Source organism: Manacus vitellinus, unplaced genomic scaffold, assembly GCF_001715985.3.
Source record: "Manacus vitellinus isolate BGI_N305 unplaced genomic scaffold, ASM171598v3 scaffold_21_pilon, whole genome shotgun sequence".
Taxonomy (NCBI): domain Eukaryota; kingdom Metazoa; phylum Chordata; class Aves; order Passeriformes; family Pipridae; genus Manacus; species Manacus vitellinus.
In genome coordinates, this window is record NW_021939546.1 from 4,852,629 (window position 1) to 4,865,882 (window position 13,254).

General features: G+C 40.7%; 1 protein-coding gene across 1 annotated transcript in view; it reads left to right on the forward strand.

Annotated features, from left to right (window-relative positions):
* Positions 1-13,254, forward strand: part of JAK1 (Janus kinase 1) — a 50,395-nt gene that overhangs the window by 19,545 nt on the left and 17,596 nt on the right. Inside the window, exons 2-4 of the mRNA XM_029959644.1 lie at positions 8,380-8,458; positions 9,286-9,484; positions 11,040-11,163. Of these exons, the coding sequence (XP_029815504.1) occupies positions 8,453-8,458; positions 9,286-9,484; positions 11,040-11,163 (329 nt within the window). The 5' untranslated portion in view covers positions 8,380-8,452. The remainder of the gene's footprint in view (positions 1-8,379; positions 8,459-9,285; positions 9,485-11,039; positions 11,164-13,254) is intronic.

Genomic DNA, 13,254 nt, shown 5'->3' on the forward strand with positions numbered 1-13,254 from the left:
GAGACCAGCTGGAGTCTCCCTGATTCTTCCTTAGTCAAGGAACACCGAGTGCAGATAGTTGGTATTGCCATATTTTCCCTTTTGCAGATACTGGGAGAAAGGAAGGAGAGAGAAAAACTAAATGTAAACCCCGTTTCTTCCTCTTACTAAGTTTCACTGAGCCAGGTGGCAGGTTTTCCAGGAATTAGATTGTGCCTGGAGGACAGAGGTGCCACACAGAAGTCATTCATTGCTAGGATGGATGTTTTTGTTTCTTGGTTTCAGCAGTTGTGTTGGCAGCAGCACAGCCACCCAACAGCAGAGACCTGGGATGAGCTGACTGAAGGAAAGGTGCTTCTTCTGCAGGGATCTGGAGAGGTCAGGTGAGGACAGGAGAAGGTTGGTCCCTTTTATTTGGTAGCTGTAAAACTTGTAAGACAAGTCTTTTGCTGAACCGAATGAACCTGAAGCCCTGAGGGTAAGACCAGAGGTGATCTGAGCTTGGGTGTGAAGTTCCATGGAAATCTTTCTTGTAGCACCATTCCTGTTCTGTTTTACCTGGTGTGATGGCCTTTAGAGATGTGTGGTGATCTTTAAAGATGAGTGATGGCCTTCAGAGATGTTTTTGCATGGTGACTTGTGGGACCACACGGCTACAATCAGCACCTCCTTCCCTACCAGAGCACCTGCTACTTTACAGAGATTTCTGCAGTTCAAATCTCGGCTTTTTACTGTGTTGCATCCAAAAAAAAAATATATATATTTTTAGTCAAGTCACTATCATTAACCTTGTAGCAGGATGATTTTAATAAAAGAGGAGCAGAGAGCACAGAGAGGGTAAGAGACTCTGAAGATCAAATTTCTCTTGCTGTCCAAAGCCCATGAATTTCTTATGGAATTGTATGGTTTTCAACTATGTTATAAAAGGAGTGTTTAGGTAGGGGAGATCTTTGTTGGTGGTTTGCTCTGAGCAGGACAAAGATACCTGATGAAGTTTTTTTTACTTTTATTTGGGACTTGTTTTAAATGGCAAGCCCTTAAGAGTGAACTTTAACAATATCTTCTCACCACATTAAAAAAGAAAAAGAAAAAGGCAAACCATCAAAAAACACTTACCAAAGTGCAAAGCCACCACAGGAAGCACAAGACTACCAGAAGCCATCTGGGGGATTCAAGAGCCGTGCCATGTGCACAGTAGATGTTGACCACATAGCTCGAACCTCCTTAAGACCTTTTGAAGTGATCTAAATGGCAGCGGCTTAGTGACACTTCTTGTTAAACTAGATCCAGTGCGAAAAAGTGCCACTATTTCAGTTTGTTCTGAGAGCTGCTGTGATCAACTTGAAGTTGCTCTTTGCCCTCAGTAATTCCTGCTCTGTGTGAGGTGCCAGCACTGCTTCTGGCAGCTCATCTCCAGAGCAGGATGATGCTGGGCAAGTTCCCTCTCCGGGTTAAAGAAATTTTAATGTAGCAAAACCTCCCCTGTTGCTTGTTCCTTCTTTGAGGCCTCCATGTGTGTGGTGGCTGATGGCATAGCAACTACATGATTTTAAGGTCCCTTGCAACCCAAACAAGTCTGTGATTCTATGGTGAGGGTAGTGTAGGGGGTGAGGTGGAGCTTGTTTGCAGCCCCTCTTCGCTGCCACCGTTGTAGTGTGCAGTTGGTGCTGCCCAGCTCTGGGGAGGAGGAAGAGGGGGTGGAGACAACTGGGACAAGAGTCTCCATTTTATGCTACAGGTTGAAAATGAAAAAGGTTCAGAACATCTTTAGCTGCTCTCAAGGAAGTGGCTACAGGGCCAAGCAGGAGGGAAGTGACCGTGTGTGGTTGCTGAGCTGGGAGCTCTGGTAGAGGGGGCTGTGAGCAGCCGCCGAGCCTCGGAGTGGGGGAGCTGTGCAGCAGCTCTGTGGTCACCAACAGGTCTCAGCCCCTTTGCACGTTTTACATACCCCCAAACTAGAAAGCTGAAGTCTCTGAGAAGTTCTCCTACTCGGTGTTTGGAGGAACTTGTTTCTAACTCTGCCTGTCGTGCTGGAGGCTGCAGAGTGCGATGTGGGAGACCCAGGCTAGTTGCCGCTGCTGATTTCCTGGGTAAGTGAGCAACTCATTTAATCTCTTCTCTACTCATTTGCAGAAGAGACGTGTTCATAATGTTTCTTGTGCTGTCCCACCAGTCTTGGCTTTGCTAGATATCAGCTGGTTGCTTGTTTTGGTTTGTTTCTCACTAAAGATCTAAGACACAATCGGAAATCCGGGTGCTGTCGTAGTAAATCTGTGCTTGCTTTTTCCTTAAAAGCAAGTAAAATGTAGGATTTCCTTCTTGAGGAGCACCAGTGGATCATTGAGGTGCTCATTGTGCCTGTTTTGCAGCAGGGGGGTACAAACAGCCCCCTCCCAGGTACACTCTAAGTAATTACTCAGCATAATGGAGTGTGGAACAGTTTGGTGCCCGGATGGGACCTGGAGTTCAGCTCTTCTCCACATGCACAACCTGTGGAGCAAATGGAATCAGTTAAGTGAATAAGGTGGAGGTGGGATGGAGCGTAGCTTATAAAACTTGGATTTTGAGGAGAACTTGGAGCTCCAAGAGCCTGTAGATGCATAACGAGGCCCCAGAGATCAAGTTTCTTCATCAAACATTTCAGCATGGTGGGATCTCTGAGATTTTAAGGCTTGGGAGAGCAGGATGAAGTGACCTCTCTTATTCCAGTCTGGTTCAAGAGAGGAGTTGTTCTGCAGTTACAGACCTTCATCTGGAAGGTGTGAATGATTAAGCTGCTCCACCTCCCTCCTGGTGGCTTTTCCTGCTTAGGAAAACTGCTGATAGTTCCCAAGTATTCAGGAAACAAAGGGACCTTGACTTATGAGGTGGTTTTGTGGAGGAGGAAGGTAGATGTGGAAGTCTTATCACAGTGTTGGACAGTGAATCCCCCTTGTGCTCCTAAACCCCAGCACTGTCCTGGCCACGTGGCTGCTCTTGCCACGTCCGTGCATGGGGAGTTGTGTGATGACGTTGGCCCGCTCTGGTCCTCCAGTGGGCAGAGAATGTCTCATATGTTGGAGTGGTTTTTCTTCCATTCTGTGTTCTTTTCCACTCCTGCCTCTCTGATGGATCTGTACAACAACTGCAGCGTGTTTTCCTCCCTTGGCAAAGGTAGAGCCATTCCCTGGGCTTCAGCACCTCCTCATAGACCTGAGTACTGTGCTTAACTCTTGAGTTGAAAGAGTTACTGTGTGTTAGCAGAGCTGGGGTGTGACCCCGTGTTCACTCCCTGTGTGCCCCAGTTCCCAGTGAGGAACATTATATTCACTTCTATGGAATTTTTGCTTTTACCTGGTACACAGAGCATGTGTGTAGTCCTGCCACATCCTGCTCTAGTGACCTTTGGGGAAGCCCAGAAGGAACAAGCTTTCCCCAACCCTTTTTTTGCAAGAAAACATGGATTTGGAGGTCTTTGCCACAATGACTGATTTTCCTGAAAGTTTTTCCACACGTCTGAGCTGAACATCAGGAAACCCCTTAAATCAGTGTGGTGGCACCGGGAAGAGGCCGCATTTCCTGAAGATCTGCTTCATTGCTGGGAAGATGACATGGCTCTGTGCCAGAGAACTTTCATCCCTTCTGAGAGGTGCAAACTGCTCCTTGCGTGCAGCACGGGGATGAGGAGAACATAAAGGAAGGAAAAGGATCATTAATGCAGTGTCCAGGCAGGAATAAAAACAAATTGTCCATGTAAATGACTTTGAAACTGGAATCTCCCTTCAGTCTTCGTAATAAAGCTCTGTTTTTTAGATAATTGGCTTGTGAAGAAAAACTAATTACATAAAAATCATGTCATTGTTGGAAGGTTTCCATGATGGCTTGAGGCTTGATACCTTTGCCTTCAAGGAAATTGATACTGTTTTAGCTGAGGATTCGTTATTATTGCCTGGATAGGATTGTAAGTGGCTCAAGAATTGTATTATTTGAAGTTGCTATTGCACCAGAAATTGTGAATAAAAGGCAGTTAAGTACACATTTATAGCTTAGAAGCAAGTTATAAAAATCTAATTGATGTGTTCATTGCAGGGGGTGGGACCTTTAAAGGTCCCTTCCAACCCAACCTATTCTACAAGTCTATGAAAAATTGTTGATCACTAGAGAAGCCCAGTCCATATCCAAAGGAAGAACAGTCTGGAAAGGTCAGGTAATAGAGAGGAAAATGTGATTTTGTGTTTGTGTGCGTGTTGCTGCCTCTGCACCAGGACATTAAAGGTGGCACATTAACATGCAGCTTTCTGAGAGGGCTGAAAAACTTCTTCCCACATGGGTGACACGTCACGAAATTCAGAGAGGGAGCTGAAACTGTGTTGGAAAAGCACAGGAAACGAACAGGGTCAGTTCTCATAGAGCAGCAGTGAGTTGAGTGGGTTTGTAAAGCTGGTACAAAGTCAGTGAACACACCAGGACTCTGCCTCCTCTGCTTTTCAGAGCTAAAAATGGAAATATAGAATATCTGTTAATACAACGAAGGCGGCTGAAACACCCGACCATGTGCACCCTGTTTTTCAGTTCTTAAGAACTTTACTGCACATTAACTATTTCTGATGAAAATTTCCATTCCATACCCTCTCAGCCCCGTTTTAAAGTAAAATTTTATGACATAGATCAGCCATATCACAGTCTGAATTCTATAGAAAAACCCAAGAGGAATTAGTAATTCTGGTTTTGGGGCAGAGGTGAACAGTATGTGGTGAGATCACTCTGACTAGAAGAATAAAGTAAATACAATAATAAAATAAATAAATTGTACATTTGGTAATAGTCCTGTAGAAAACAAATAGCTTGTGATCATATATATAAATTTTCAATAAGTCTCCAATAGGTTATGCTGGATTAGATGCATGTCCTGTACTGTAAAGGCTGTGACAAGTTTCTTGAGCAGGGTGTTGAAAAAATAAGAATTGAGAGCTTTTGGGCTGACATAAAGTATGAATAGCACAAAAATGACATTCCGTACATGCCTAAGGAAAGTTTGTCTGTTACTGTCTGAGCCTGAGCAATCACAAACATCCCCAGGCCGTGTCCCTGTCACGAAACCAGAAACTATATTGGCTGAGAGGGCAAAAAAGAGGAAGAACTTGCAAATGGTGCTTCAAAGTGAGTTTTGGTTTGGTCAGATTTTATCTGGGATTTTCCTCTACTCATATTTTAGGGACTTTTGCCCTTGAAATGGACCTTCCATCTTTGCCTTTTGGTTCCATGGTCTTTGGTTATGGTGGAAGTGTGGTGGAGGTGGAGCAGGGCTGCTGGGGGGGGTCAGGTATTGTTTTTGTGGCAGAACTCCCCAAAATAAGCAGGAAGCAAAACCTGCATTTGAAATCCAAGCAGGTCTCAGCTGGGGGGTTCTTCTCAAAACCTGTCTGTGTTTTGTATTTTTTCTCTGCCCGTTAAAATGTTTCGTGAAGGGAGACCAAAGGATGTTGGGTCTGTGGGGTCTGGTGGTCCTGCTCCTGGCAGACTCTGCTTGAATCTACTCTACCTCACAGTGCCCTTCTTTTGGGAAGTGTGGAAAAATTTAAGTGTGTCCCACTGAGAACAAGAAAGCTGGGTTGGGACAAAATCCCAACAAATCTTTTTGTGTGCTCAGGTGGGGATCCTGGACTGTGTGGCCTCGCTTGAGCTCAGCTAGCTGACAATTTGCAGTATCTCCCAGCTGATGGGTTTATCCTCTGTTTCCTTGTTAAAGCCAAGTTCTTTTTGTGTTGTGGGGTATTTTTGTGGAGAGGACTCTCTCTCTTGTGGAAATGTCCCAGCTGCACTGGAGGCCTGGGAGCCAAGGCTGGCTTTCCAGGGCTCCTCCTTCCAAGCAGCAGCTTAGCTCCTTCCTTCTGGTTCAAGGAAGATTTGCAAATAGTTTCAGAAGTATTTAATATCTCCATCTGCTTTTTCTTAGTTTTCAAGGCATGCAAAATTTTAAAGGGGTTATTTAATAGTGTTGTGCATTTGGTTTTTTGCTTAAAGATGCTGGAGCTCCTAGGCTTTATCCACTCTTCCTTTACTAAGGACATCTTGGCTGTGGCAAGTCATAGGCAGGAACTTGAGTTTTTACCAAATATTATTCTCTGCCAAATATTTCATTAAGTCTTAATAGTTTAATAACCAAACTGACTTAGAACAACCCGCCTTTAGAACTTCCGCTCCCTATTTTGTAACTTTTCATTCTTGATACCAAAAATTTGTGAGGTCTTTGTCTGTGTGTGAGGAAAAATGCCTGTGGGATCCAGATCTGTTCATTGGCATCATCCAAAGGAATTAGATGTGAGTTTTGGCAGTCGTGGGTGCCTGGTTTTGTGTTTGTGCCCCAAATCACTGATTTTGTGGTTGTAACCCTTGTTGAAGATGAACCATGATCCCCATCTGCTGGTGCCCTGGGCTGGGGATTTGCTCATTCTGCCATCCAGGTTCTCTGTATCACTTCTATTAAGATTAAACAGTTTTGTGAGTCAGAAAATTCTCAATCACTTAAAAAAACTATTTACAAGTTCTCAAAGCTTATACTGAATTGACCAGTGGAGTAATTATGATTAATGTATATATGAATATACTGGGCAAAAGGTCTCAATACTGTGAGCTTCTACATCTGAGCAAAAGCCCTTTCACTCCTGGCAGTGGGGAATGAGTTCATATACAAATGCTGTAGGAGACAACTACCCCTAAAGCTGTACTCAATGAAACAATGCCCACATTCATCCAGTTCCAAAAAATTAGATCTTAAGTAAAGACAGTTTTACCATTTTATGAATATTTTTGGCTGAGTTAAGTATGTTTTCATCCTGAGTTAAGTATGTTTTCCATAGGCAAAGCAATGAAAATTAATTTTCTATCTGTATAACATTTCTGCCTGTTGGATGCTGCAGCAGAGTCTGGAGGAGCTGCCCTAGTGCTCTTCTGGCCACAACCTGTCCATACCATAATATTACTGTGTAGGTCTGGTGAGGGATGCTGAGAGACAGCAGGAATTTGTCCTGGTCAAAAGAGATATTTTGGAAAATGGAGATGCATTTTTAAAATGGGAATTCCTGACACTGAGCATGGGAATATCTGGAAGACTCGTTAGTAAATAATAAGTCAGAGATTGGATGTTGGTTTGTTTGGTTCATCCCACAAAGTGTTTTGTAAATGAAGCAGTATTTAAGGATTTTTTTAGGACTATGGGAATTGCTGTGATTAAAAACAAGAGTAGGAACTATTAACCAAACCAAAGATGGCTCTGTTGAAAAGCAGCATGTTTGATTTATGAATTTGCAAGAAGGCCCTGGCTTTATATTCCCCTCACATTTTAAAACATCTGGACAATCTTTTTAATATTATGCCCACACAGACATCAAAATATATTGAGCTTCACTTATATGTCATTTAAAAGGGGGTGTTTTCAATTAGATTAAAGTTAATATCTTTAACCTTTTGCATTTAAATTTCATGGTGGTGTGCAGAAATAATTACTGGCTTGTCTGTATGTTCCAGTAATCATGCTCTCAATTATTTCTTCCCCATATTATTGCCAAGGGGATGTGTCTGGAAACTCAAATTTAGCATTCAAGTGGCAAGGATGGAAGGAACATGCAGTTTAATTGTGAATGTGTGCTGTGCTGTTAAATGTTATTTTTTTCTATGATAATATCACATTTTTTGGGCACTTCCCAAACACAGGGAAAGCTTTTGTGGCAGTGTCAGAGTTTCTCCAGACTGAGCCTAAGGCTTTTGAAGCAATATTTGTTGAAGTCTGTTCTATCAGATTAAAGGCTTTACACTGTTGAAGCAAAACCAAAACACATTTAGTTTTAAGTACATTTTGGCAGAGATAGGGGAGAAGGAAAAAAGGGGGGATGAAGACTAGAAATGGAGGAATCTTTCAGCCTCACATGAGTGATACCAAACCAGCAGTACTGTCAGACTTATTTTAAACACATTATTTAAGTGATAATCTGGAAGGGGAAGAAACAATAGACACTAGGAAAGACCTGCATTAGCAATATGTAGGTGAAAATGTGAAGAATGGAGTGACTTCGGAAGCCTTGAAGGAGGTAAAGCAGAGAGGAGAATGTTCCTGTGGTGTCCCAGCTGATGGTTGCAATGAGTGTGACCTCAAACTGAAAATATGGAAAAAAGCCAATGGATAACCAAGGCTTTCCATGTGGTTTTTGTTTGTAACTCAGCCAGTGCCCGCAAAGAGTGAAAAGAAATCAGTGTATTCTTGTTGTGACTGCCTTTGGTTGAGACTAGATCCAGATCTCAATCATAATAATGTAAAGATCCCTTGGATTGCATAGGGCATTTTATCAACCTGATCATTTAATTTGTGCCTCAAACTGTACAAAGCCATTCCTGACAATTTTAATTGTTCCCTTTTTTTTTCAGTCGGAGTCAAGTTGCTCCTGGAGAGGTGCAGACAGTCCATTTCAGTTGTGTGGAGGATCCCACAGTCACATAAATGCAGGTGTGTTGGTTTTGATGTTTGGGTTTTGTTTGTTTTTCAGTGGGAGGATGAATTTCATAAACTGTAGAATTGGTGGTTTGGGCTTTTGTTGTTAATTGAGCTAATACTTAGTAAAACATGGAACACAGACCCCAAATCATCTGTTTCCTTTTGGCTCTTTCTATTTAAGCACTAGATATAAAATGCAAAATGCATTTTCTTTTGTGTCAGAGATGTCTTCTTATGCATTCTTGGCAGTCTAAAAGCTTTTGCTTTAAGTCTACTTAGTGATACTTTTTCATTCTGGAGAGAGAGAGAAGTAGTAATAAAAAATAACTCTGCAATAAAGCTTATTTCACCATGACTCATTAAGTATCAGGAGTTTAAAACACAAAGGGTGAGAGGGGACAAAACAATGAGAAATATTTAGCTGTTAAGGGGACTGTAAAAATAGAAGCTGACTTTTTAAAAAAGGAAACATAAATTGAACTGTTTATATTATCCAGTCCCAAGTGCTGTTTTTTTAGCCAATTAGGTGCCTAAGGATGTGAAAGTTATTTGTGCTTTACGGTAAGAAAGAAACCTTCTAAAACAGTTGTGGAACCACCAGAAGAGAAGGGAATTATTTGGAGCAGAGTTCCCAGAAACAGAATAATCAGTGACATTTGATTTTTCACTTTTCATCTCGTTGGTTTGGAATAATCAGGTTCCCAATGTGAAGATTTTGAGAAATGTGGTGCCTGGCCCATCAGAGTAAGAAGTGGCCTCACTAAGTGATGGATTTGTGTTCTGATAAACATTCAAACTCTCCTTCACCCTTTCCTTAACTATTTTTCCTCTGCTTTCAGTATCTAAACGTAAAAGAAGATTGCAAAGCCATGGCTTTCTGTGCAAAGATGAGGAGCACAAAGAAGAGTGAAGTAAACCTGGAAGTTCAGCATCAGGGCTTAGAAATCCTCTTCTACCTGCAAGATAAAGACCCCATTTGTTACACCAGCGGGGAGTTCACTGCAGAGGAGCTGTGCATTGAAGCTGCCCAGAGGTGTTGTGAGTACCTGGATTTCATTTGATTTGATTTGATATGATTTTATTCCCAGTATCGAAAGTGATGCATCCTCTGCATTTGAGTCAGTGTTTGTACAAGCAATGTGCATTTTTTGTGGCCTAGGATGAAAAATTTTGCCGAGGGGCTGTTTGGTCAGTTCTTAAACAGCATCTCCTGTGTTGTATCACTCTGGTCTGTGACTCAGCAAAATACTCAAAAATATATGTAATTCACCAGGAAATAGTGGATTAAATCTATGTTTGTCTCACAACCCACTGTACTTTTATATTTACAATTCTGAGGTTAATTCCTGCCCTGAAGCCAGTTTTGTGTCCCCATGGAACACTAAATGTTATTCAACTAACATAGGAGTGGTGAATCTGGCTGTGTAAACAGGTGAACTGGGCAGGAGTTTTCCTGCAACTTTAAAATGATTTCTTTTCCCAAGTCACCTGGATTCTTGGAACATTGAATACCCTTCAGTTCATTTGCCTAATTGCTGCTCTTCCATTGGAAAGGCGAAAATGAGTGGAATCTGCAGGACAAACCTCATCAAATAAGTACTGATGTGGGTTTTTAAATAGTTTTAATTGAAGTTAAGGGTATTTAACCACCCACCTATTTCTGTCAGCATGGAGGAGCCCATGTACTGTGCAGCTGCTCCCAGTAATTTCTGCCAGAAGTTTAAAAACTTTATAGAAGTTACTTAAAATGAGCTTTTCTTAGAGGAATTCTTTCTACCATCTCTTGTTTTTCACTAATGCCACTGCACACAGCAGTGAAGTACAAATTCTTGCCCATTTGAGCAGGGCTGTGATGCTGGTCCCTGCTGAAATCCCAACTGGAATGTTATGATGGCACCTGTATCCTGCTTGTTACCTGCACAAGTCAGTGGCTGCCCAACCCCACCTTCTGTGAACTTTGAAATTAGGCTCAGATTTTATTTCCTTGGCTTCTCTTCTCCCCAGTTCACAATGGAAATAGTTTCAGTGGATGCTGCAGGAAACAGGAGCAAGGAATTCAAACAACAGACCTGTAAACACTCCACAGCCTGTTTTTCTCTGGGATGATGTAAATGCAAAGGTTAAAGCAGGTCAGCCTGGACATACAAGTCAAAGTCTGTTCTTTGTGGAAATCCCTCTGTTGAGTGAGCAGAGAATGTGACAATGGCACATTCTGCTTGTTTGCTAAAACCTCTCTGAACTATGGGGGCAAAATTCATTCATAAAACAAAGTGGGGCTATTGCTGAGTGGTTTTGTTAAAATACCTATTTCTGTGATGTGGGAAAAGTAATTTCCTCTCAAATTCAGGGCAAAATCAGAATTTCAGAATCAGTTTCATATTGGAAGTAGCTATTTAATACACAATAAAACAGAAGGATTGAATCAATGTGCAGGTTCTGCTTCAACCTTAACTTTCTAATATATTAGAATATTCTAATATACCAGTCTCAGTTTCTTTTCAGCCTGAAATATTTGCTTTCTGCATTTGGATTTTGGGTTTGTGTGTGCATTGTGGCCTTGTGATTCACCCATTTGTGTATTTTTCTGTGCCAGCTGTGTCTCCTCTGTGCCACAACCTCTTTGCACTGTATGATGAGAACAAAAAGCTCTGGTATGCACCAAACCAGGTCTTTAAAATCGATGAGAAAACATCCTACAGGCTCCACTATCGCATGAGGTAAGAGAAAACCACCTGAAAAATGATCCTCAACCACATTTAATTGCTCCAAACTCTTATTGGTGAGCTCCCTGAAGGAGCAGGAAAGCAAAACCAAAAGCAACCACTTGTTTTGTGCAGCTTAGATAAGAGATGAACAGCAGAAGGTTAAAATATCTCCTGATTTCTTTTCATCTTTCTAACTGTCTAACCTGTCTAACCTTGAAAAAAGGCCCAGGAGTTGAAAAACGACAAGAACTCGTATTCACAAAGCTGGGAGTGAACAAGCTAAAAGCTAAATCGAAAAATTGGCTCAAAAACATTGGGGTTTTTATGTCAGTGTTTTCATGTTTTGGTTTCCATTTGAAGTGCTCCAAGTGAACAGTATTCCTGGTGAAGGAGATGGGAATTTTACTAATGTTTACTTATTTTGCTATATCGGTTTACTATTTATATTTACTATTACTCACTAATATTTGTATATAATCTATATTATATCTTATATATAGTGATATACATGTGTTTATATATTATATAATCACAATCTATTATTTTTATATTATGTTATTTATATTATTATTAATTTCATTAATATTTTTTACTAGCACATTATGCTTCCTTTTTTACATTTAAAAATAATAAAAATACTGGTTTTATTCTGACTTTTCCTCTTGCATCAATTTGAGCTTTGAGTGTATAACATAGGAGAAAAATATATAAAATAAACTTTGCTTACAGGAATAATTAATTTAGAAACTTTACCCATTTTCCCAGAGAAAGTCAACAGATAATTTTTGTCAACTCTTCAAGATACAACTGTAAGAAAATAAACTTTTCAATAATATTCCCTCTGTGCCTTAAAATGTAATCCTCACACCCAGGGTTAGTTTGGGATACAGGGAGATACAATCTGAAGGCTTTGCTGATCCTTGGACTGTAGGTGTTTCCATTTGATCTCTGCCAGACTGGAATTGTTATTGTTGGATGAACTGCTCCAAGGAAAAATTACTGACAGTCATCAAAGGTCTTTGCTTTTCAAATAATCATAATCCCAGTCCTTATTTCTGGAAGAGGAAGAGGACACTGTAGTCTTTTCTTTTTTCTCTAGCACAGTCTGTTAGTGCTATTAATGACTTAACCTTGGCTAATCTCAGATTTAAACAGCTCTGATTAAGTTGGGCAGATAAACACCACACAATAATGGAATTGAGTGACTCTAAATGAGGTTCTGAGGACTCTAATGGCCTCTTAGAGAGCATTGAGAGCCCTTTCTTGCTTTGAGATCACTCACTTCAATAATAGACTGAATAATACAACATTTCTGGTGTAATGTGAACCTGGAGTGTTTTCCCCTGAAACTCCTTGTTTTTCTCAGTAAAAAAGGTGTTGTTTTAAAAGTGTAGTTGTGGGGATTTAATCCACTCATGAGAAGTGTGATGCACTTTGTAATTCTGGTTTAAAAACCGGGTCTTGCTGTGTTTGGTGGTGTTTGGTATTGATATGTTCCAGCTGTGGGTGAGTGATGAGAGGTAATACCACCTTTCTTAAAACTGCTTAAACAGCTCCCTCTTGTAAATCTTCTTTGGCTGTTCATAACCCAAAGATGAGTGATAATTAATAACAGCAGTTCTTTTGTTATTCCCTGAAAATAATTATGGGTACATGGACAAAATTAGTCTATGCTGAGCTTTATTTTTTTTGACAGTTTTTTGCTGTACCATTTTATAATTTTCTGGAAAATTTTCTGTTGTACCATTTTGTAGGATGAAGCTGTGGAAAATACTTTGGTTTTTATAATTAAAAGTTCTGGTGGTTTATTTTTTTAAGCTTTGCAGTTGGGATTTAAAGTTTGGCAGGGAAATCTCTTTTGTCCCTTGTACTCCATGTGTGAAAACTGGCAAAATTTGGGCCAAAAATATGTATTTTACATCATTTCATATGCATTTAAGAAAGAGTTAAGCACCAAAATCTAAAGATTCTTATCTCCTCAGGAATAAACACTGTAGTGTAGAGGTGAAGTGGTGTTTTCCTTTCTTTCTTTTCTCATTTATTGTGTGTCTTGGCTTGGGCATCTGAACTGAGAGCAGGGCAGTGCTGCAAGATTGTGAGCAA